This window comes from Peromyscus maniculatus, chromosome 19, assembly GCF_049852395.1.
Source record: "Peromyscus maniculatus bairdii isolate BWxNUB_F1_BW_parent chromosome 19, HU_Pman_BW_mat_3.1, whole genome shotgun sequence".
Lineage (NCBI taxonomy): Eukaryota > Metazoa > Chordata > Mammalia > Rodentia > Cricetidae > Peromyscus > Peromyscus maniculatus.
Window position 1 is genome coordinate 52707999 of NC_134870.1, and position 24627 is coordinate 52732625.

General features: G+C 53.5%; 1 protein-coding gene and 1 long non-coding RNA gene across 5 annotated transcripts; one reads left to right on the forward strand and one right to left on the reverse strand.

Moving 5' to 3' along the window:
- Positions 1-773: 773 nt before the first annotated feature.
- LOC143269599 (uncharacterized) lies at positions 774-24627 on the reverse strand. Of its 2 annotated transcripts, XM_076555332.1 has the most exons (5): positions 24383-24627; positions 12401-12499; positions 9878-10015; positions 7795-7911; positions 774-2004 (listed from the first exon to the last, which is right to left on the reverse strand). In XM_076555332.1, exons 2-5 carry the CDS (start codon positions 12452-12454, stop codon positions 1792-1794), a joined length of 522 nt encoding a protein of 173 aa, XP_076411447.1. In that variant the 5' UTR covers positions 12455-12499; positions 24383-24627; the 3' UTR covers positions 774-1791. The 2 variants fall into 2 exon arrangements, 1 of the variants encoding a protein (XP_076411447.1); XR_013046131.1 differs by lacking the exons at positions 774-2004; positions 12401-12499 and having other exon boundaries at positions 7002-7911; positions 24383-24614.
- LOC143269600 (uncharacterized) lies at positions 9834-21879 on the forward strand. 3 transcript variants are annotated; one of them, XR_013046134.1, is made up of 2 exons: positions 9834-11065; positions 11807-21879. It is a non-coding gene; the product is annotated as an uncharacterized LOC143269600 (long non-coding RNA). The 3 variants fall into 3 exon arrangements; XR_013046132.1 differs by having other exon boundaries at positions 9834-10546; XR_013046133.1 differs by having other exon boundaries at positions 9834-10546; positions 20647-21452.

Sequence of the window (24627 nt, forward strand, 5' to 3'; positions counted from 1 at the left end):
CACACACACACACACACACACACACACACACACACACACACGCCCCCAAACTCCTTCCAGCTTTCTTAGCCTAAGTGAAGGCTAATGGGAATCTGCCATTTGAGGACAGGCCCAGGGAAGGGTGGGGGATACCACCCCTGTTTACTTCTGGCAGCTTGCATCCCTGGAGCCTCGAGGCTCTCCCCTGCATACACACACACACACACACACACACACACACACACACACACACACACACACACACCAAACAAGCAAATAAACAAATAGCATCAAGCCCAAACTTAACTCAGGGCTGGTTTCTTTTTTTCTTTTCTTTTGGTTTTTCAAGGCAAGGTTTCTCTGTGTAACCCTAGCTATCCTGGAACTCATTCTGTAGACCAGGCTCGCCTGGAACTCACAGAGATCCACCTGCCTCTTGCCTCCTGAGCACTGGGATTAAAGGCATGGGGCCACTACCACCTGGCATTTTTTTGTTGTTTTGAGACAGACAGGATTTCTCTGTGTAGCCTTGGCTGTCCTGGAACTCGCTCTGTAGCCCAGGCTGGCCTCGAACTCAGAGATCCGCCAGCCTCAACCTCCCAAGTGCTGGGATTAAAGGCGTGCGCCACCACACCCGGCAGAAAGTACAGTTTAAAATGCAAAACCTTCTGCAAAAACAGCAGCCCCAAGGAAGCCCATTTCCCCTGAATCGACCACAAGAGGGCGCCCTGTGCCCCAGCCCGAGTTTTCAAGTTTCCAAGAGCAACCGCATTCCTCCTCTTAGTAAGCACCTGGGAGGAGCTTGGGTCTGGGGTACTGTTTCCTGGGCTGCCAATCCGGTTTTCTTTCTTCCCAGGACAGACGCCTGTGTCATGGCACTTAGGGATGCTTATGAAATTGTTACAGCTTAGGGACAAATATGAGGAGTGGTCTCAGCTACAGGGGCTGAGTGCAGAGTGCAAGCTGGGATCACCTTCACAGCAGGATTTCCCTGGCTGCTTTCCAAGGCTGGACCAGCACCAGGCATACTGTGCCCACAGAAGATTCTGAGTGGTGTTCAAGTGAATACAGATCTCTAAACAAACCGGGACGTGGTGGCAGCACACGCCTTTAATCCCAGCACTCAGGAGGCAGAGGCTGGCAGATCTCTGTGAGTTCAAGGCCACTCTGGTCAACAGGGAGAGTTCCAGGACAGCCAGGGCTATGTAAAGAAACCCTGTCTCACCACCACCTGTACCACCACCCCAAAAACCTAAATAATAAAGAGGGGTACCCCTGGGATCCTACTTGCTGTTCTTCCCGCCTACCCCTCTACCTGGTGTAGCTGGAGAATTTCTCTCCAGCTCCCACCAAGTCCGAGGATTTCTTTCCAGCTCCCACCAAGTCCTGCCAGTCCCGGAGCCCACTTATAAAATAAACACACAGACTCTTACATTATTTAAACTGCTTGGCCACTAGCTCAGGCCTATCATTGTCTAGCTCTTGCTTATATTTAGCCCATTTCTATTAATCTATACTTTGCCATGTGGCTCGTGGCTTACCGGTACCTTACATCTTGCTTGTCATGGCAGCAGCTGGCAGGTCTCTCCCTCACTCAGCCTTCCACTTCCCAGAATTCTCCTCTCTACTTGTCCCGCCTATACTTCCTGCCTGGCCACTGGCCAATCAGTGTTTTATTTATACAGAACAATATCCACAGCAACCTGGAGACCTTGCAAATCTCGGGTCACAGTATGTGACTGTGACCTGCTGGTGGTTAGCTGGTAATCAGTGGAGGCTCTTTCAGAAGGAACTATAGCAAGGATAAAAGGCTCAGTCCTTGAGAAGATTGCGACATCCAGCTGGATACTGTTTCAAAGCTGAAAACAGACTATATGGCAGGAGGTGCCCTTGGCCCATCTCTGTTAGGCGCCTAAGTGGCTGGCAAGATCCTGGAGCTTCAGACACCTCTTCAGGAAAGCTGCTCAGGCCTTTCTCCCAGCTTGTTCTGGGGCACAGAAGAACAATGTCGGTGTCCCTTGGCACCTGGGAATGACCAGGTCAAAGGGCTTTTTGTAGTCTAAATACAGAGGTTTGGGGAAATGCATGAGGCATGTGACTGTCTTGAGTGACCCCACACCAAGTGTGGTGGTGCATACCTATAACCCCAGTCCCTGGGTTCAGTCATATTTATATGTATATTTCTGTGCAAGTGCTCATGGATGCTAGAAGAGGGTGCAGAATCTTCCGGAGCCACATCCCTGAACCTCCCAACATAGGTTCTGGGAACGGAAACCATGTTCACTGGAATATCCAGTACTCTTAACCACCGAGCCATTTCTGCAACCCAATCCCAGCCCTTGGAGGCTGAAGCAAGGACCATTGCAAGTTCAAGGCCAGCCTGGGCTGCATGGTGGGGCTATATATGGTGAGACCCTATCGAGAGAGAGAGAGAGAGAGAGAGAGAGAGAGAGAGAGAGAGAGAGAGAGAGAGAGAGAGAGAGAGAGAAAAGAAAAAGAAAATCCTCATAAGTTAGCTTTGTGGCCTGGGGTACAGCTGAATTGTCATTGCCCGGCTTATGGCCTGTGGTCACTCAGAATCACATACCCGTGTGACGTGTGAACATTTGATTTTCGACCGTGTTTTCTGGAATGGAAGGAGAAGGATTGCCATGTGTTAGAACCCAACTCCTCTGTGGCCCTTGCTTAACCTTAAGGGTCCTCATCCCCCCACAAGCCTCTACAAGGACATACTTTGAGACATGACCTGGAAGCATCCTGAGACACCAAGAGTGTGATGGGCAGCCCTGGTGTGGCTCCCGGTTGCTGTCTGTACTGATCTCTGGAAGTGTCTGGCAAGTGGAGGCACTTGGGGGTTACAGCAGTGAATACTGTGTTATTCTTTCTTGCCCCCATATTCCCAGGAAGAAACAGGACACGAAGCAAAGGTACAGCACTTTATTACTGTGAAAGAACACAGAGAGGAAGGCTTGCTGTTCTCCTCAGGGGAAAGCCATGGGGGGATGGAGTGCGGGGGTGGGGTGGGGGAGGGAGCCTGAGGCAGCCAGGTGGGGCACAGTATGATGGTAGGGATTGTAAGCATTGGCTGGATTCTAGTGTCACAACCCCTGAGGGTGGCCGGAGGATGTCTTAACCTCTTTCAGCCTTGGGCTCCTTGTGTGGTACTTCACTGGGCGCTGTGAAGCACCGAGCGACGCTGTGAGTGTGGAACCTGGGGCCTGACAGATGGGGTCAGCAGCAGCCTTAGAGTATGAGCAGGAGGGGGGTCTCTCTTCAGAAACGTCTCCCGGATGCTTGCTAAGAGCATAGCTTAGCAGACCCCTGGGAACTAGCTGGTCTCTGGAGATGTGATGCCACAACCAAAAAATGAGGGTTGTGGAGCTATGGGCTGTCGCCACCTCTACCAACTCACCGACTGTCCCTTTAGTCAGGGACAGTTAAAGGAGAGGTTTTTTTTTTTTTTTTTTTTTTTGGTTTTTTGAGACAGGGTTTCTCTGTGTAGCTTTGTGCCTTTCCTGGAACTCGCTTTGTAGACCAGGCTGGCCTCGAACTCACAGACATCCGCCTGGCTCTGCCTCTCAAGTGCTGGGATTAAAGGCGTGCGCCACCACCGCCCGGCGTAAAGGAGAGTTCTAAGGTGCATGAGTGTGTATGTGTACACGCGTGTGCACACGTGCATGAATGTGTGCACGGGGTTAGTGTCCTCTGTCACTCTCCACCTTGTGATTTTGAGATTAGTGTTTCTCACTAAACCTGGAGCTCCAGACGGGCTGGCTGCAGACCTCCGGGGTCCTCCTGTCTCTCCTCACCAGCCAGGACACCACACCTGGCTTTCTGCATGGGCCCTGGGCATCCGAACTCAGCACTTTACTGAATGGGCCATCTCCCTAGTTTTCCCCTCACATCTATTTATTTTTATTGTGTGGGAGCATGCTTCCTGCACATAGCACGCCACACGTGTGGTGGTCAGAGGAGTTTTCAGGAGTCAGTTTTCTCCTTCCCTTTCTTCCCGTGGGCTCCGGTTTGATTTGGGCGACAAGTGCCTTTACTGATAGCCACCCCATCTCCTCAGCTCACGTCCTAGTTTCGTGCCTGGATTTCATGAAGGACTTTAACATTCATCCAGTCAGCGTCCCAGAGGCAGTCTTTTCATTTTTAACTTTTGGAGTTTTTGCTTCACCTTCCTCCCTTCAAGATAGGGTCTCATCTCACAAGACTGGCCTCAGACTCACCATTTAGCCAAGGGTGGCTGTAACTTCTGATCCTCCTGCCTCTCCCTTCCATGTGCTGGGATTACAGGCATGTACAACCACACCTGATTTGTGCTAGGCATGGAACCCTGGGATTCACACACTCTAGACAGGCACTTTACCAACTGAACTATATCATGGCTCTAGATCTTTTTGTTTTTTTTGGAGACAGCATCTCACTATGTAGAAACATGTAGCACTATGTAACTCTGGCTGCCCTGGAACTCACTATGTAGACCAGGCTGGCCTCAAACCACATTTTTGATTTGTTTTATTTTTCGAGACAGGGTTTCTGTGTGTAGTTTTGGTACCTGTCCTGGATCTCGCTCTGTAAACTAGGCTGGCCTTGAACTCATAGAGATCCGCCAGGCTCTGCCTCCTCAGTGCTGGGATTAAAGGTGTGCCTGGCTCAAAGCAGATTTTTTTTTTTTTAAAGCACAGCAAGCAGATATTTATTAAGGAAAAATGAGAAAGAACTCTCAAGGGTTGGAAGGCAGGGAGCTATAAGGGAGGAGTACTTGGTCCTACTTTTTCCTTTTGGCTCAGACATTCAAGGCCGGGGGCCACGGAACTTGAAACCTATCCTAGTTCCGCTGTTTGCCGTCTAGGTGAACTGGCACTGGTTCGGACCTAAAGAAAAGCCAACTGTAAGCCGAGGAAGCACCTCTGGCAAGAGATGAATAAGGCTGAAGCATGTCAGAGGCTCAAAAGAATTGGGCAGAAAGAATTTTGGTAGAAGTGTGTAGAAACAGGAAGGCAGGGCGATTCCTGCTCAGTGTCTGGGGAAATCAGTGTTCTTGCAGTGCGCAGGACTGCCACCAGGGGGCGGTCCAAACCTTGTATTTTCCTACCTGGAACGCGCATTTCCTGCGGCGGCGGCGGCACTCCAAACCCAACGGGAGAGGAATGGTTTTGAGTTTACCTAACTGATGTAATAAAAATTTAAAATCAAATTGTGTATGGCTTTCTGAATAATATGGACACGGGCCTGTGGCCCCTCCTTGCCATAAGGCCTGCAGGGAAGGAATGCGGAGGGTCAGGGTGGAGGGGGAGGCTGCCTCAGAGCCCTGCTTCAACCACTGCGACTTGGGACAAGTTTCTCAAGAGTGAGGCAGTTCTGAGGTTCCCACATCCAGCCTGGGGGGGGGGGGGAATGTTATGAAATGCCGACCCAGTGGAAAGAAAAGCAATACAAAGGTCAGAAGGGATGTCCCGAGCGAGGCCTCTTACCTCCAGCGTGCCGCCTTCTCCTCCCTCATCCCAGGGAGGAAATGCCAGGGTGGGAAGGAGGCAGATCCCGCCGTTAAGCCTTGACCTCAAGAACAGTATTTCCAGGAATCCCCATTTTAGCATCCAAGGGATTCCTGGGAAAACTGGACCGTGAGGACAAGGTGGGAGAGGGAAGCCTTCAGCACGCGCCAGACCCCTAGGGACCAGCACTTTTCTCTGCACCCGGCCCCTAGCTCTGGCAGCCAGTGTGGGGTGCTGCAGCGTCCCGCCCTGGGAAGAGCAGCTAGAGCTTGGAGTGGCTTGCAAAGTACCTTCCCTGTGGTCAAAGGCCAGCCTGCTGATGTTGATCAGAACTGATCAGAAAACATCTGGGACCAGTCGTTCCTCTCTCCCGCCCCGCTCGCCCCCCCCCCCCCCCATTGCCATAGGCCACGAATGCTCTGGCCAGGAGGGTGAGTTTAAGCCAGTGTGGGTGAAGTCAGTTCCCACGCTCTGGCGACTTTCTCACTGTTGACCTCCAGCGGATCACTTAAACTCTGGGCCTTGCTTGTGAAATGGCATCAAATTGGACCTACGGGGTGAGGAGCCAGCATGCAGAAGAAATTGAGGCCACAGGCCTCCTAGGCATGTGTGGTCCTGACTCTGTTACCACAGCAGAGAGTACACAGGACCAGAGTGGAGTGTGTTCTGTTCTCGTACTCTCCCACTCCCCGGTCCCATAGTCTCACATAAGGATAAGAAGTTGGACCCCAGCTCAGCACACCCATGTGTGACCTAAGGCCAGCCACTTAACCAAGACTTAGTTTTCTCCTCCGTGAAGTGGGTCACCTTCTTCTGACCAGGTGTGGGAGGTTAGATATCACTGGGCGGATCCCAGCGGCTCTCCTCTGCTGCCCCTTGCGTCTCCGAGGCCTCTAGGACAGGGTAGACATTTGTGAAATGCCTGGGCTGGTTTAGCCAATAGCACAGAGCCAGGGTTAGAGGCTCAGAGACTGAGGACTTTGACTCCAAGGCCAACAGGGATGTGCAACATTTTGACATTGCCACATGATGGTGTCATCTACCATGTGTGGGGCTGCCAGGACCCTGGGCCGCCCCCTCCGGGATGGGAAGAGCTGTTAGGGATTGTCTGATGATCTCCGGAGATGAACGGGTTGTAATGAGAGTCATTAACAGTGGGGATTCGAGTCTGCAGTGTTAAGAAGGAATCTGAGGATGTGCCGGAACCCTCCCAGAATGGATAGGTGCCGTGATTTGTTAGCAGTACGTTCTATGGGCTCAGGAAGAGAAAGTGGAGGCAGGGTGTCGGTACCAGCTACCACTGAATGGACCAGCGCCTACTGGTGCAGCTCCAGCCGAGGACCGTCACCACGGACTGGACCGCTGACACGGAGCCTAGGGACAACCAACCTATAGGGCCTGTCACCCCACGTCAACACTTACCACGCACGTCCCGGAGATGGCTGCAGAAGAACTTCTCTCTTCCTGAGCTACAGTGCTTCATCTCAGACTCCCAACTGACCAGAGATGCAGCACTGCACCCCAGGCCGGGAGACAGGCGCTCCGTGCTCAGGAGAAGGAGTGTGGGCGGGTCCCGTGGCCTCCCGTCCCGTTCTTCCCTTGCCCTGGAGCCCTCTGCGACTGAAATGTCCACTTGCATTTCCCTTTTCTTTAAGTTAGCTTTCTTGAGGTAGCGCCCACCCAGTTAAAGTGGGCAATGATTTTTTTTTCTTCTTTCTCTGCAGTACAGGGATGGATCCCAGGGTCCTGCACACATTAGATGACCTCTCTGTGCCCACTCACCTTGTGGCTCCTGCTCTTGTCCCAAACCCATCTCTGTGTGCACGCTAGGGAAATGACCACTTGTGAGAAACCGTCCCTCACTTCTTTAGACCCCAGGACACTTCCTTCAGGTGCTTGTCCATCCTGTGAACTCTGTTTCTTCCCAAATCTCGAGGGACAGTTTTCTTCTGTGAACACCTTCCTTTGTGAGGAAAGGGAGCCTGCTGGATTTTCTCAGGCCCCAAATCAGGGCTATGTTTATGGATGGCTTGCCACCCACCTCATCCTCTGTGGCCTCAGAGCGTTTCATCTGTGGGCCACCCCTACTTACCTCTCCAGGTCCCCGAGAGGTCCAAGGCCCATATCTTATAATTTGAGTATCTATAATTCTTATAGATACTGCTGATGGCTTTGCACAGGACAACAAACACAGCAGATGACGTGTGGTGACTGACAGAGTGGCCACGTGGATAATTCATTTCCTTCCGTGGGCATGGCTTGTATGGGACCTTCCAGGTGATCGGAGCGCTCCCACCCCAAACCACCCACTCACCCTGCTCTTGCCAAGATCCCAGAAGACCTTTGCTTCATGGTGACTGTGGTGGCCTTGATGCTGGATGACACATACTTTCAGGGTTGTCTGAAGAGGGTAGGCAGCCTTTCCTCGGGGCTGGGAAAGAGCAGAAAAAAAAAAAAAGCCCACTTCTATTTTTAGAAAGCCCAAAGCTCATAGGCCTCCAACAGGAATCTAGCAGCAACCCAAATTTGGGGGTGGGGTGCAGAAGCAGTGGGAAAATGCTCTCTGATTTGTCGCTAAGGCCAGGGTACGTCTGCCCTCAGGTGTTGCCAGCCTCAGAAACTTTCCCCAGCCCTCTTACCAGGAGATCCGGACACGGGACTCTCTACGAGTCAGAGCATGCGGTCCTTTCCACTGCACTCCCCGCAGCTCCCACGGACCCTGGGAGAGACGTCCCTGCCAAGGGACAGTTCAGCGAGTAGCTAGGAGGGGTGGTGGGACACAGCAGAGCTGGGCCGCCAGGAGCCCAACTGGGTCTCTGCCTTCCCCAGGGTACAATTGTACTCAAGGCCCTTCGGTCTCTACTGCCTTTGCTTTCTGGGGGCTGCAGACGGAGTGGGCGATGGCTGGGCGTCAGTCAGATGGTGACACACCGTCTGGGTTGTCCCCTGCCACTAGGTCTGCCACCCTCTCCCCTTAGTTCTCCTCTCTTTTGTTGTTTCTTTCCAGAAGCAGAGACACAGGTAGCTCAGGCTAGCCTCAAACTCATTCAGCGTGTAGAACTCCTGATCCTCCCGCCTCCACTTGTGGAATGCTGAGATCAGAGGCCTGGGCCACAGTGCCTGGCAGCCTGGGGTCCTGTGTGTGGGGAAGAGCGCCTGGATAGGGCCTGGCAGGCGACCGTGTGGCGCCGGGGCTGCATTCTCCTGCCATTGTTTTAAACTATGGGTAGTGCCAGTTTCCCACTTATAACAGGTGTTCCTACTTAAGTGTGTAAAAAAGATTCACCTCACACTCTAAAACACAATTGCAGACAGAAGTGAAAAGCAGGACATCTGATGGCTAGGTGGGGGGGAGGCAGGACATCAGGGCCCGTGCTACCTGCTGGGCAGCTTATGGGGCTGGGGAAGATCACCTCGGGTCGGGGAGCAGGAGTGGGGGTGGGCACAGGCACCCCGCAACAGGATCTGCACAGAAGGTGGTCTGTCTCTCTTAAAGAGAAGTCAATGGCCAGACGGTACTGAGGGGTAGACGTTCAGCCAGGAAGGGTCTTTGTCCTTGTCCCGTCCTTGGATAAAGACTGTCTACTCCTGTCCCTGTGATTCTAGAATAATCAAGCTGGTGCCTGTCTGACTGCACCTATCCCCAGAGGTCTCCAAGGCTCCAGAGAAATAGAATTTTCCTGAGAGTCCAAGGCACCATGCTGGGCTTCTTAACTCAGAGCAGCCGGGCCTGGCTGGCCCTTCCCCTTAACCTGCATGCCTGAGGTCTCAATTTCTCAGGCCTCTGGGTCTAGGACAGGCTCTCATAGTTGTGCAGACCCAGCACCACTTCTGTGTGCTGGGGGACTACGTCCCCACGCTCTTGGCTGGCACAGCTCCAATACCGGGCTTGCCCTTGCCGGGCACGGAAGACCGAGGGGGAGGAGAGCCCCTGAGCAGGGCATGGGGGCAGACCCGGCAGAACTCCAGAGAGCCTGCGAGAGGCCTGTCAAGAGCCTGTGGCCAGGGTTCCTTCCTCCACCCCCTAGGTAGCTCAAAAGGCCTTCTGGAAGGGTTGGGGTGGGGACTGGGATGGCGGGGAGGAGCGGCGGGGTGGGAAGGTGCGCCTTCTGGCTCTCTGGCCCCAGAAACACACGTGTAATGTACTGTTCAGACCCCCCCCCCCCCCCCCCCCCCCCGCCAGCCTCCTTCAAGCCGGGCTTCACTGAGAAGAGGTATGTTGTAGCCTTTCTGCATCATTTACCCCAAGAGAAGCTCCCTGGCCCAGAAGACGAGGAGGGCTTGGGGGTCCAGGCCCCATCTCCAGTCAGCACAGCTGTTTCTCACTGGGCTCCATCGTCTCTGGGGCTTGGTTCCCCATTCCATTAAAAGAGGTGGCGGGCCCAGGCGGATCTTACCTGGTGCTCTCGGTGCTGTCTCTCAGCAGCTTTGGAGGCCTGCTGCAGGGGGTGACCCGCTTTCTCTCCTTTCCCCACGTCTTCAGAGAATGTCTCCAGGCTAGGGGGAATCTCTGGCTTCTGTCTGTTGGGAAGCTCCTGGGAGGGGTGAGAAGAGGGGAGGGCTGAATGGGAAAATAAACAGTGGTTGTCTGGATAGTCTCAGGCCCAGGCGGGACTGAGGACGCTCTCCTCGCGCGGTGGCTCCTGCCCTTATATGGCAAGCCTGCTCCGAGCTAGGAACCCTGCCTGTCATTCCTCACCTCAGTCACCACTCAGAGGACAGAGGGCCACCACTGGTCACCTGGGCTGCTGCTGAGAAGCCGGGCAAGGCCCAGCACATATCTCAGGAATCATCTCCACAAACTGAGCAGCCATCTTGGTCTCTGACGGTAGAGCAGGTGGGAGGAGATAATACTGGGTTGAAGGGAACCGTCTGGTCCAAATTTAACTCCCACCTCAGAGTCCTTTCCTTCTTGGGACCTCTGTTTCTCTCCGTGTAAAATGATAGAACGGAAGAGGAGGACAGAACCAGCCCCATGGGGTGAGAGCAATTGCTCCCCCATTTTGCAGAAGGGAAAACAGGCCCAGCGAGGCTAAGGACAACTATGCAACCGAACAGGACACGAGGTAGGATTTAACTCAGGGCTGTCTGGTATCAGGGCCTGGGATCTGGCACCAGAGTTCTGAGTGTGCCGATTGCATTAACACAGCATAAAGGGGCGAACTGAGTCATCACGCATGCTCCCGCAGGAAGCTGATTGTGTTGGAGGTGTGCTCTGGGAAACCAGGAAAACGTTAATGCTCCACAAGGGGAACTGTTCCACCAGGTAGGCGATAAGCTGCTGACTGGGTGTCCTCAGCATATGCCACAGGGATGGGCCATAGGCTGCTGACTGGGTGTCCTCAGCATATGCCACAGGGATGGGCCATAGGCTGCTGGCTGGGTGTCCTCAGCATATGCCACAGGGATGGGCCATCGGCTGCTGGCTGGGTGTCCTCGGCATATGCCACAGGACCCGGTGCAGATTAGGGCCTCAGAGGAGGGATGTGTGGAAATGCCGAATGAATAAGCCTTGCTGGTCACAGCTGTACCCTGATCACAATTCCAGCTCTGCGGCCTGGTCTAAGGATCAGTTGAAGCGATGGGTAAGAAACCACAGAGCTGGCTTTGTTCTCCTGCTCACAGGTCCCTTCTGCCCTCTAAAGTGGCCTCCAGTGTCTCCCTGTGACGCTTCCTCAGCTCTTTCCCCTCCGTCTGGGAGGACTGAGGGGGCAGATGTGCTCAGGGCCTAGGCCCTGGACTCTGCTTGGAACCTCAGGCTAGGCCCAAGTCCCAGGCCAGCAGCAGTGACCGTGGGAGAGGCTGCAGAGGGGGAGCCCGAGGGGGTGGAGGGGGGTGGGCTGCTGGGAACAGCTCAGAAATGTGCCTCACACAAGCACTAACATCCTGTGTGCTCTCAGGCCGGCCCTGGAACCTCCCTCACCCCATCCATCATCCTGGCATCTTCTCCAAGGCTCCTTCCTGGGTCTGGGGAGGGGGGAGGGGTGGGGGGGGCTCAGGGCTGACTGTCCCCATGCCAGAGAGAGTGCAGCTGGCCACTCTACAGGCCTGCTTAATGTCCACCGGAGGGTCGCGGAGGCGGCGCCCGCAGCCTCCCAATCCAAGTTGTTTACAACAACAGTTTCTATAGCTCATTTGCTCCCAAGTGGAGACCGGGTGTGTGCCGTGTTGGGGTGCACGTTCGAACACACGAGGAGGCTACACAGGGGTGAACAGGTGGGCCGTGTTACATAAGCCGTACCTCCCATCCACAGAATAGTTCCTTCCTGCCGCCCTGCCTCCCCTCACCTCTAGTTTTTTCCCTCTGTTTATTCCATCCCTGATAGATCCGTGACAGACTTCTCTACACTGCCTCCCTCACCTTGCGATTCGGAGTGTGGTCCTCCTCCCTGCTGGACCTCAGTGTCCCTGCCTGCGTTACAGAGGCCCCCCACTTCCTTTCCCGTGCGGTAACGAACGCGGTACTCTGCAGACTCTGACCCCAGCAGAACTGAAGGATCGCCTCCATCCCTGGGAGCTGCTGCTCCCAATAGTGTAGTCCTTGCCCGGAGCCCCGGGACCCCCAAGTACCCCTCCTACGAAACTCTCCCATCTCTAAGGAAGATGACTGTTGTCTGTGTCTCCCTCAAGCCGAGCCGACTCCTGTCCTGTGGCCGTTCGAAGAGAATGGAGCGGGACGGGACGGGAAGGGTTCCCGCACCTGTTGGGTCCCCTCCTCTTTGCTTCCATTTATTCCTCCTCCATCCGAGCCTCCGACATTACTGAAAGGCCGCCCTGTGGCTAGGCTCTGCTTTTGAAACCTAGGCCTGGTTCCCGAACATTCTGAACACTGGGATGGGGAGCTTGTCTGAAGGCCCCAGGTGATTCCTCGAGCTCCCTGAGTCGGGGTGTCTATGGGGGCCATGGAAGGGAACGCTTACAGTTCTGGGAGCAGGGCTGCCACTGCTGTCCTTTCCTCTCTGGGGAGTCTTCATTCTCCAGCGTAGGGGGGGGGGCACCCTGCTAGCAGCCACTCTTGCCTGAAAGGAACAAAAAATCTGGTTCACAGCACGCTGTGACCAGAGTGCTGAACCCCAAGGGCCTGTGCCTGCCATTGCTCTCCAAGAGACTGGGAAAGGGGCTGGACCACTCCTAGCCCAGAAGCCTTGGGCTGTTTGTCAAGCCTCGTGGAATTTTGTCCGTTGGGCCCTACATGGCCACGATCCCTGCGGTGCCCACCTTGCTTCCAAGGGTGGACTTCAGGGAAACTCTCAGCTCTGTGAGAAGGAGGGATCACCTTCCCTTCCAATGCAGCTGGACCCGTCAGCAAAAACTCTGCTCTGCAAGGGCATTGCCCAGAGGCACTGATGGCCAGGGGTCCTACCTCTCATATCACAAATGTGTTGGGGGAAGGCCACAACCTGGGGCTGACTCGGTGACCACCGACTGCAACCTCTTCCTAGCACAAGGCTCCTGAGGGCCTTGTAGAATGGCCTCAGAACGGTACAGCAACTGCTGAGGTAGGAGGGGAGTGAACGAGGCCTTGCAGTTTCCGCTCGGTAATCCACTGACCAGTATTCAAGGCAGACCAGGAGCCAGGCTCGGCTAGCTATCCCCTGAGCTCGGATGACCACAAAGCAAAGTTCATGTGGTCAAGGTCATTGCCAAAGCCAGGACCGTCTCCCAGGGAACAAGTCACAGCTGCTCTCTTGGGAGAGACTCCTTACCTTAGCTTCCCTTAGTGAGCCCCCTCCCACACACAGGTTCCATGGCTCTGGACGCTAGGAGCCCGTTACCACTATATGCTTGGACAGAATACAGGAGAGAGGTGAGCCGGGCTTTGGAATCTCATCCCTACCCCCTCCTGCCTGTGTCCCAGGATCCTTGTCTTCACGCCGCTTCTGATCTCACATCCTTGTTTTTGACAGTCAGGGGCAGCAGATATAAGCACAGTTCTAGGCACATGGCAAGCCAAGACTAAAATGGCTGCGGTTTCTATCATTAGCATGCATGGTAAGTGCAAGGGCAGGAGAGGCATCTGGAGGTGTGGATGCTGACTGCAGGACCCACCACCACTGCCTGGTCCCTTCTCACGTTCCCTTTGTGCACAGCTTCCCTTGGCTTCTGCTCCCAGAGCGCCCTCAGTCCCTGGTCACCCTGTAAAGTTCACCAACCTCACACGCTCCCTACTTCCTCCCCAGGGAATGGCGTTCTGGGACTCTTGAGCAAGCCATGGGAATGTAGCGTGAGGTGAAAACCAGCAATGCAGGGAAAAGGGAACGGAGGGAAGAGAAAGGAGCCCCTGGCTCCTCTGGATCTCCCAAGCCTTGTCTCCAGCAGCTCAGATCCTGGGGGAGGGTGGGTGGGGGGGGGTGAGAGGAAGGACCTAAACGCCTGGATCCCTAATTTCCAACGAAGGCAAAATCTGAAAAGAGGAGTGGATTTCTGCACAGCTTCCCTTGGCTCCAAGCAGGATGGGGGAGAAGAGTGGGGAGCTCTTGATGCACCTCTCCCTCGATAAGAATGTTTGGCCAGTTCTCATTAGGAGCCTTCTTAGTGGGATTTTTACAAACGAAGGAACCAAGTACCCCCTCAAGGTCACAGTCACAGAGCTCATTAGTCTAGGAGTCCCAGATGGCCCCATGCAGTCCAGCACGCACTGTCCTGGCTCCGTCGAAGCTCGGATTGTCCTGCTTGTCTTGGAGGGAAGGAGGCTGAGAACACAGCATTTTTAGTGCGGACCGAAGTCGTCTGGGCCCTGGCAAGGCCACCAGACACTGGAAGCAACAGTTTGCTTGTGGGTGCAGCTGTCTCTTTCCTATGCCATTTTTCTCTTGGTTGTTGAGTATCTGTTTACACAGACACACAACCCCACCCCACCCCCACCCCCACCCCCTTACCGTTCTAAAGGTTGGGCTCTGTCTTATTTGCCTCTTTTGGGTTTGTGTATATGTTTGTGTGCTCCTGCGTGTGTGCGTGTCTGTGGTGGTGGTGGGGATACTGATGGCCACAAAGGAGGGGAGAGGGGAGGGAGACAGCAGCGGCTGGGGGAGGGGGCTGTGGTCTGAAGGGACAGCTCCATCTTGGGTTAGGAGTTCATGTACATCTACCAGTAAGTGTGAAGATCAGAGACTGACATTAGGTGTCTTGTATTGCTCGCTAACATTTTTTAAAAATTTTATTTAAGTGTGTGTGTGTGTGTGTGTGTGTGTGTGTGTGTGTGTGTGTGTAAGTGCAATGCCCTCAGGGGGCACCAGAAGGTGTTGGATCCCCTGGGACTAGAGTTACAGAAGGTTGTAAACCATCGTGCAGGGGCTGGGAATCGAACACTGGTCCCCTGCAAGATATAGCTGGTATTCTTAACCACTGAGCCATCTCACTACTGATTGTCTAGCAAGGCCTAAGGATCCTTCTGTCTTGGCCTCCTCAGCACTGGGATTAGAGGTGCTGTCAGAGCACCTCGCTTTTATGTGGGTGCTGGGAATCTAAATCCAGGTCCTCAAGTACGGGGAGCGCCACCTCTCCAGCCCGTCTTTCATGCTTTGCAAAGAAAAGGAATCTCCAGGGCTGCAGGGCTTTGTAGGAATGGTCATGTTTCCTGGAGAACAGATATTGCTTTCTTCTGGACTACTTAGGACGAGGAGATTAGCAAGCAGGCATAAAACTCCTGCAGCTTAGGTGCATAGGTCTTCCCCCCCTCTGCCTGTGCAGGACGTGGTGGGAGAGGAGGGGAATTTATGGTGACAGAACTCTCCCAACTCACCCCTGTGTTCATCTCCCTTTCCTTCCTGCTTAGCTCAGAGCAGGTCTCAGTGAGCCGCACCAGGACCTGAAATGGCGGGGCGCCCTGCTGGTCTCACCCTGGTTCAGATGAGAACACTGGGCCACAGTGGCGAAGCAAGGGATGCGAAGGAAGTGCTTGAAGTCAGGGATCCAACTGACATCCCGCTAAGGTCCTGACCGCATCTGTTGACTGAGAGATGTCATCGGTCAACACAGGGGGCCTGTGGGAGGAGGGTGGGGGTGCAGAGGGCCTTAAGTTCCCTGGCTTTGAAGATGGAATAATCATGACTTCCTTCTCCAAATAGCTTTTGGCCCTTCCTAGAAGCCAGATGGCGGATGTTTGGAATGTATGTTGTAAATACTGTTTCAGGAGCGGGTGGGGGACAGATGCGTCACTTTCTCCAGTGACTAGAAAGGAGCTCTGAGGGAGGGCAAGAGGAGGGAAGCAGGCTGTGAAAGGATCTGGGGAGAGGAGAGAGAAAAGAGACACATGCATGCGTCTGTGTGTGTGTGTGTGTGTGTGTGTGTGTGTGTGTGTGTGTGTGTGTGTGGTGGGGGGTGGGAGTGGGGAGGAGACACTGATGGCCACAAAGGAGGGGAAAGGGAAGGGAGACAGCGGCGGCTGGGGAAGGGGCTGTGGCACAAAGGGACAGCTCCATCTTGGGTTAGGAATAAATCCTACATCTTCTAAAAATAACTCAGCCTTTCCCCCAGCAGGGCTGAGAAAGGCACACTTGCCCTTTTATGGTAAGAAAAAGTTCTCGGAGGGAAGCTGGGCCGGAGCCTACAACTCTGGACGGAGCCCAAACATAGGGTCTAGGGTGGGACAGGGCCAGTGGGGGTGCAATTTGGTGGGATCTCCTGGCCAGAGTCCCCGGCTGTCTGTGAAGAAAGGGCTGAGAGGAGGGCGACAGGGCCCACCTGGGAAAGTCTTTTGGGGTCTGCCGGATGCTGGTATTGGGTCCTGGGGAAGCCCTGAGTTTCTGCTAGATGCTGGTATTGGGTCCTGATGCCTCTGGTTCCCCTGTTTCCAGGAAGAAATTGAGTCCCAGGCAGGGGAGGCGATTAGACTTCTTGTGTGGGAGCCCGAGGTTCATACCAGGATGGCTTTTGTGCCCATCATTCTGCAAAGCACTGTAGACCATGGGAAGAACACTGACTTGGGAGTCAGAGACCCTGGGCCTCTTCCAGTTTGGACTTGCTTTGTTGCCTTGAACACTATGCTGACCTTTTTCGGTCTTAGCTTCCCTCACTGAGATAATTTCATTTATTCAATTAATTTTATTTTATTATTGTTTTTTTCAAGATAGCATCTCACTGTGCATCTCTGGCTGTCATAAAACTCACTCTGTAGACCAGGCTGGTCTCGGATTCACAGAGATCTACCTGCCTTTCTTCCTCCCAAGTGTTGGGACTAAGGTCCCCGCCATTATGCCTGGCTGACTGAATTAATTTTAAAGAGCTTCCCAGAACCCCCCCCCCCCCACACACACACACACACCACCACCACTAGGGTTTCATATTGCACGGTTCAGGCACCTTGAACTCACTATGTATCCCAGGCTAGCTCTGAATTCATAGCAGTCTTCCTCAGATTTCTGAGTGTTGGATCGCAGGCGTGAGTCACCACACCATGCCGGCTTCCACAGTTTTTCTGTCTCTGGGAATTTTTTGGCTGGAAAGTAAAGCTTGGGCATAGAGGAATCTGTAGGCTGTGATTTTCTTTTTGTGGCCTACCTACTTCCTGTGCCAATTCTCCCGGGGAAATCTAAGATAAGTGGGGTAGTACATCATGGAGGGGGTGGGAAGCCTCTGCTTTTCTGGCTCCTTGGATCTAGACCTCACTGAACACACTGAGGCCAGAAGGTACCTCTTGTTCAAGGTCAGTCAGGTAGAGAGCTAGGCACCGCCAAACAGAACCAAGGGCTTCCCTGTCCCAGGAGGCCTCCTCCCATTTGTAGTTCCAATAGCTTAGGGACCATCTCTGGCCACATACAGGGACTTAGGAAACAGAACTGGCAATAGGTTGCTATCAGCTGACAATGGACCATGACATGTTCTGGTTGGGTACCCAGCTCTCCTCTGTCCCTGCCTTTGGTATGAGGAGCCTCACGGCCTCCAACATTGACTAGAAGACAAAGGAGGTCTAAAGGATGCATCTACATAGACAGTGTGATCTTGGAGAAGTCTCTCCTCGGCTTCTTTATGGCTGACATGAGGAGATGGAGCTCTGGTGCCTATACACAAGGACTATTTTACCAAGAAGCTACCAGATTACCAGGCGCTACTCACGCATCATAAAGTGTGTTTTAGTGATAGCCAGCCTGAGGCAGAGGCTTATCACTCATGATCCCCCAAAGCCTAAGCTTCACACTGTCTGCCTTTATTTAGGGAAACCTGGCCTCTCTGTGCCCAGCTTCCACCTGGGTTCAGGAAGGCTCTAGTGCTGAGCATCCCTGTCCTGACTGTTGGCTTATGTTATGACATGTAGTGTATGTTTCCACTGCTCCAAGACTCTCCCCAGGCCTGACTGGTCCCTGGACATCTTCCCTGGACTGTTCACCTCCCCAGGCTCTAGAAAGTGGTGGAATACCTAAGAATTGCTCCTATGCCCCCAGCTCATTATACTGACTTTTGTGACTGAGCCCAGGGAAGCTGCTTGTTTTCCTCACCAGCTTCCTGTCACAACTACTGCTGGGGGTGGGGGTGGGGGGTGGGGGGAAGGAGTGAGCAGAAGGAAAAACTGAGGCATCTGGATCGTAAGTCAGGCGCTTTCCTGTGACCCTGCTGGAATCTCCATGCAGACTCTCTGGAGCGTGTGAATGGGCTCACAGAGACTCTGCCCCCACGGGTCTCACTCCTGCAGGGTGGGAGGCCATTGGAATGAATGGTCCCCAGGGACCTTGTTCTCGTAAATAGGCTCCAGGTCTCTCTGGTCAAGCCTGGAGTCCCCTGGGAAGAGCAAAAGATCACAGTAGAAAAAGAGGAAGTAGGGGGTAGGGCAGCCTAGGAAGCCCCTGCGCAAAGTCAGGGCAGAACTGACGTCATATCTGGCTAGGATCTGACATGCAGGGAGTCAGGGACTTATGTTTCATGGTTGTCCCATGGCAGCCTGAAAGTCAGGGCAGGATTGACGTCATATCTGGCGAGGATCTGACATGCCAGCAGTCAGGGACTTATGTTCCATGGTTGTCCCATGGCAGCCTGGGAGTGCATGTAGAGTTGCAGGCTGTTGGTGGGAAAGGTCCCACAGGGACTCTGATAGCTGACTTTTTTCTGTGTTGTTATTATTAATCTTGCATGCTTCTTGGGATAAGAAGCTCACTACCTCCAAATCACCCCTACCCCCCTTAAACAGACTATTGGAGACTCCCCTCCAGAGTGCCCATGCCAAGGGCATCTCTGGGGCTTCATGCACACCCTGTCCTCTGGGCTGCAGAATTCCTGCTCCTCGGTAAGGTCTCGAGATGTTGGAAGATGGTAACTGGAGCCCGCTTGTCCCCTGTCCTGACTCTTCAGTTCCCTCACCCGACATGTGGATATTATCCTATGGCCACATTCCCTCATCTTCCCGCTCCTCTGGGGCCCTTGGTCTGATGGCGTTTTGGGGGGAAAGGGGACAAACAAATTAAAGGAGCAACAGGAACCAAAGAGCGTGCTGACTCCTGGAGCCACTTGGAGTTCTGAAAATCTTGCCATTTTGCCTCCCAGAGTCTAGTCCTCATCGTCCCATCTCCTCTCCACCCTGTCCCCCTTGACTCCTCCATCTGGAAGTTTCCTCTCAGATGGAGTCTTGGTGTCTACATGGACGTGCTGTGAGCTGTCCCCCTCCCATCCCAAATGGCGCATCAGGACCTGAAGAGCTCGGCAGGGCGGGCCACCACCCTAAGTGCAATGGCCACAGAGCCGGGACCAGACCCTTGTTCAGTTCACCTCAGGGGGTACCCTAGGCTCTTCGGGTTGGTGGCTGTATGCCTGAGATCTGCTGGCGTGTGAGGAGTGGTATCATGGCCACTACTTACGCAATGCAGGCCAATGGCCCGTTTTTGACTCCTTCCCGTTCCTGTTTGGCTGGGGGAAGCAGAGGAGGGAGGGCAGAGAGAATTGGTTAAGTGGGACAGGGTTCTTTCTAGCTGTCTCCCTGTGATGCAGTTAGGGTCCACAGGAATACAGACTTGACATGGCTCTTGCGGAGGTGCGGTGTGTGTGTGTGGGGGTGTCACCTTTCCTAGTCTTGGCCTAGCTCACTGTTCCTTCTGCACGGAAGGGCTGTGTGGGGAAAGGGGCGGTCCAGGGCTGAAGAGGACTCCAAGCAGACAAAAACCACCTGACAGGGGCTCACTGGAAGAGTCTGGCCAGAGTCTGCCTTTTCTGTCCTCAGCTGGGCTGCGGTCGACAGTGGGAACTCTGTCTAAATTCCCTAGTTGTAGTTATTCTTAATTTGGAAGGCATAGAGCTTCCTCCCCTAAAGGTCAAGGGTCCCATAAGGCTGGAACTGGTTCTTTCCGATTCCTAGCCCTCTTGGCTGGTTCTAGGAAATAGCAGTTGAGCATATGGAGTCATCCAGATTTGGGGTGGAGTCTCTCAATTTTGCCCACTAACCTGCATGACTTTGAACCAATGAACAGACCTCTCTGAACCTCTGTCTGACCAAAAGGGATAAAGGTACTTACCTCAGGGTTTGGGCAAGAAGGCCTTGACACATAGCAGTTTGGTTGTGTGGGAGACTAAAGTGCCGGGATTAGAACCCAGGGCCTTGAGCATGCCAAGCCAGCACTCCACTGTAGGCTCACAATGTGATAACTGTTTTTTTTGAGACAGGATCTCATGCAGCCCAGGCTGGCCTTGAACTCACTATGTAGCTGAGTATGACCATGAATTCTTGATCCCACTGAGTGCTGGTATTATAGGCTTGTGCTTAACATGCCTGGCTTGAGAATTATTATTTTTTCTTTCTCTTTTTTTCTACAGTTTATTATTATTATTATTATTATCATCTTTATTTTATGTTCATTTGTGTTTTGCTTACATGTATATCTGTGCGAGGGTGTCAGAAGTCTTGGAACTGGAGTTACAGACAGGTGTGAGCTGCCATGTGGGTGTTGGGAATTGAACCCCGATCCTCTCTGGAAGAACAGCCAGTGCTTTTAACCACTGAGCCATCTCTCCAGCCCCGAGAATTTTTATTTTTGAAGGATGAGAGCATATTATTCCTCAGCATCCAAGCAGCTAGGACTCAGCAGGGCATCCCCTCCCCGAGAAGTTGTCCAGGGCCTGTCACAACTGCTTTTCCCTGCATAGTCCCCGTGGGTCAGTCATTGCTCCTTGGGCTTCAGCTCGTCTAATCCAAACAGCTCAACAAACTATCCTTGATATTCAGTAGCTTAATCTCCCTACGTTACAGATGGAGCGACGGAGGCTCATGGAACCACAGCTGCTTCCAGGCAAATGCAAGATTCAAACCCTAGCAGCCTGGGCAGGACCTGGCCCTGTGATCCCAGCTTCCCGTGACTTCACATCGTTCTTATAGCATTTTGATCATCTCTGCCTCGTTTCTTCATCTTGGACACGGGGGACCCCCACCCTCACCTCCACCCCTGCAGAACTCTGTATCTTCAACAGACCCAAAAGCGGCTTGAAGGAGCTGGGCTGGGTGGGCCAGGAGAGTGGACAAGGCCCGCTGTGCATCAGGCACATTTCAAATTGGAGAAAAGGTCTGTGGTGTTTGTGCGGCTGCCACCGACAGATTGTTTTGCAAGGAGGAAAACGGCTGACCCCAGAGCTCTTACACTGTGTGCTGAGGCCAGATCCCTGTGGGGTTTGTCTAAACAGGCTGTGAGCAGCGGCTGCTCCCTGACTCTGTCCACCCAAGCCTTGCAACTCACCCCCAGACACTGGACCCAGGGTACACCAGCATGACTACCGCTCAGCTCCCCTCACCCCTACCAGGGTCTTCCTGAGAGTCTGTGTGATATGGCTGCTCTGATAGAACAAATTCCTAGGTATCCATGTGGATGAGGATCAGCAGCCTGCAGAATACACACGAGTGTGCCTGCCTGCCTTCTTTCCTTCCTTCCTTTGTGGTACTAGGAATGAACCAAGGGCCTCACACATGCCAGGCAAATGCTTCTACTAAGCTGCATCCTCAACCCTCTTCTTTACAATATTTGATGTATACAAAATAAAGTATGTAATATATATTGTATATAATATATATATAAATCCTATCATTTCTAGTGTGGTCAAGGATAGGAATCTGCTCAGTAAGACGTGTAGAAAGAAAGGAAGAAAGAAAGAAAGAAAGAAAGAAAGAAAGAAAGAAAGAAAGAAAGAAAGAAAGAAAGAAGGAAAGAAAGACAGACAGACAATGACTTCTCATGCTGTCTTCAGGCCACACCCAGGGTCCAGCAGCCCCACTCTAGGTGTAAACTGCAGAAATTCTGGCCTCTGTGTTCAGGAGATGTGTTTAAAACCCGAACAAAAAACATTTCTCACGCCCTTCCTCCTCTTCTCCTTCTTCCAGGATGTAGCTCTGGCTGACCTGTCACTCATATGTAGACCAGGTTGGCCTTGAACTCCCTGAGATCCTCTTGCCTCTAACTTCTGAGTGCTAGGACTAAAGGCGTGCACCACCATGCCTGGTTTTCTCATGGTTCTTTAAGCTACCCCAGGACCTGAGCCCCAGGAGCAGTTCTGATGGAAAACTGAATGTCGTAGCAAGGCCACCGTCAAGGACCTTGGAGACATACTCCTCAGAGTAGTCTCACCAGTGGAGTCACTCAAAGCTGCTCGGGTCTGTGGCAGCTCAGGGTCCAGAACTTTCTCTTCTGCAGAGCTGTATGTATTCGCTGTTCTCTAGCACTAGCCAGCAGGAGAAAGGACTGAGGTTGGCCACAGAGCTAGGGAAGCAGTGACTGTCTTCTCTGTTCTGGGACAGTCGCATGGTTGAGTAATACCAGGAGCCTCTTGGAGGCTTTCATCAAGCCCCAGTACGAATTCTGAGACGGGAGTCTCCTCCGCGTCTGGCTTCCTCATCACAGCACTCAGGGGGGGCCAGGTGAAGAGCATGTTGGTGGAGGCTGGACTCAGGCTTCCTACCTAATTTCTAGTGGTGAGAGCTTGGGTGGGCTGCGGTTGACGCTATAACCAGGGACATTGGAATCATTTGATCTCTCCTAAGAACAATCCTGGGAGAACTACAATAATGCAAACCATTTAGCTGGTGTCTGGCTCCTGGGAATGCCCCCATACGTATTCTAGCCGTGAGATTTATTGGACACTTGCTAGGAAGTCTAGGGTGGCCATAAGCAGAGCAGGGAGTTGGAGGCTGCTGGTGGAGACAGCAGCCTGGGGCAGCCAGCGCACATACACAGTGTCCGACCTCTCTGTAAAGCAGGAATAATTGCACCTAGCTCCTCACATCCTGCAGGACTTCACTGAATTAATTCATATAAAACTCCCGGATCTCCTAAATGCTCAACAAATGAAGGCAATATATTTTTTTACTCACGATACCTGAAGGATCCCCCAGCTGGGCAGACACACATTCTGGCCCGGCTCTGTTGTCCGCTGATGCACCTCGAGCTATGATTTTACTCCGGGCTTGCCATTGCCCTACTATGTCCTGAGGGTCTCAGATTGCTCTACACACAGCTTCTGGGGCTCGCACTGCTGATGTCTAACTCCAAACAGAGGGTGATCTCAAGCTGGTTGCTCTTTGCCCCTTGCCTCTGACTGGGATTCATTCTACCTCTCTCCTTCCAGAGCTTTCTCTCTCTAGGGCACTCTGGGCATTTCCTCCCTGGGTCTGATTTCCTCTCCCTAAACAAAGCTGAGGCATATGTCTCTTAGTCCTCGCGATGGCCATGTGGGGTCAGAACTTAGGCTGCACCTATTCCATGGAGGGAGAAGCCTATGCTGACAGGTCAGATGACCCGGCCAAGCACTTTGACATGTAAACAAGCCAGAGTTGGGCCCTATCAGCTGGAGTTCAGTGCTTCCTTCCGAACCATATGGCCTCGGGTGACCAGGTACAAGAAGGAATAGATGTTGCCCAGTCCGAAGCTAGAGGACTGTGTTCCATTCTGGGCCCAGATGTGGCCAGAGTGTAGGTCCAAGGAGTTGGATGCTGCCAGCATGTTCCGATCGGAGCTCTGCCTCCCCCCACGGGGCCCATCACAGGCCTTCCTTCCAAGGCCCTGGAAGAAACCCTTCTGTGATTTCTTCACCCCATTCCTGCCCCGAGGCCCTGCACTTGTGGATTATTGCATCAGACATCATCCCTGTGCCCACCAGAGACAGCGTAGCACCCTGGGGAAACCAGATCTAGGGATTCAGCTAGACACCCTGGGGATGTTCTCCGTCACCTTAATCACAGCCTCCGACAGCTCCCAGGGCTTTGACCAACTGCCTGGACTCAAAGAGTCTATGGCCAAAAGGTGGGTGCAGCCCAGGAATCTCAGAAGCCACACCCTGCATCTCCAGACCGTTTGGTCCATTAGCTTCCTTACACATCCCGGCGGGGGCAATCTGGCCCAGCTCTGGTACTTGCCCAGAGCTGTATAGTCCAGCACCGAGTGCTGATCTAGGATGGAGCTCAGCGTGTTCCGCTACCTCTCCTGCCTCTCCACCGTCCCTTCCTAGTCTTCCCCTTCATCCACACACAGCCAGCACCCCATCTTTCCTGCTCTTTGCCTCCTACTCCCTGGGGGCCTGAGCACACACGGCTTCCCCAGCTCTGGCTTTTGGAACCGTTGCTTGGAAACAGTTTTCCTTAACAGGAGCCCCAGGTTCTTGGAGCTGTGGTGTGAACACCTGGTACAGCAAAGCTGAGTGCTGTCAAGGTAGAGACGGGGAAAACTGCCCAGATGTGGTACCGTGGGAGCTTGGCCTGCCAAGGACATCAGCCCAGCCCCTCATTCCTCATTCAACAGAAGCAGCTCACAGGCCCATAAGGACTGGAGCTGGTCAGGGCTGGGCCAACGCTTAGTGATCACCGGATCCAGCCCTGGTGCAAATAGGGAAACTGAGATCCAGAAAGGCAGAAGGCACAGAGCAGTTAGCAGGCAGCAGGGATGAGAGCCCCTGGGAGGAAACCCCGGAGGCCCGCTCAGGGACCCATGTCTGTGGCTGGTCCTTACCTTGGCTGTTGTCTGGCCCGGGGATGACTCTTCGGAGGTGGAGGCTCAGCCTATTTGGGGTATGGTTGTGGGTGTCCCTGCTTCTCAACTAAGTTGACTCGGCTCTGGCACCTCTTGGTGCTACAGGGGCATTTTTAAGCAACTGGCATCGGGACCCCCCTCTGCTCAGCCCCTTGCCCGTGGCTCTCTGGCCACGGAGGCCTCGCTGCCTTTTACCTTATATGAGCTGAAGAAGCGAGCCTGGT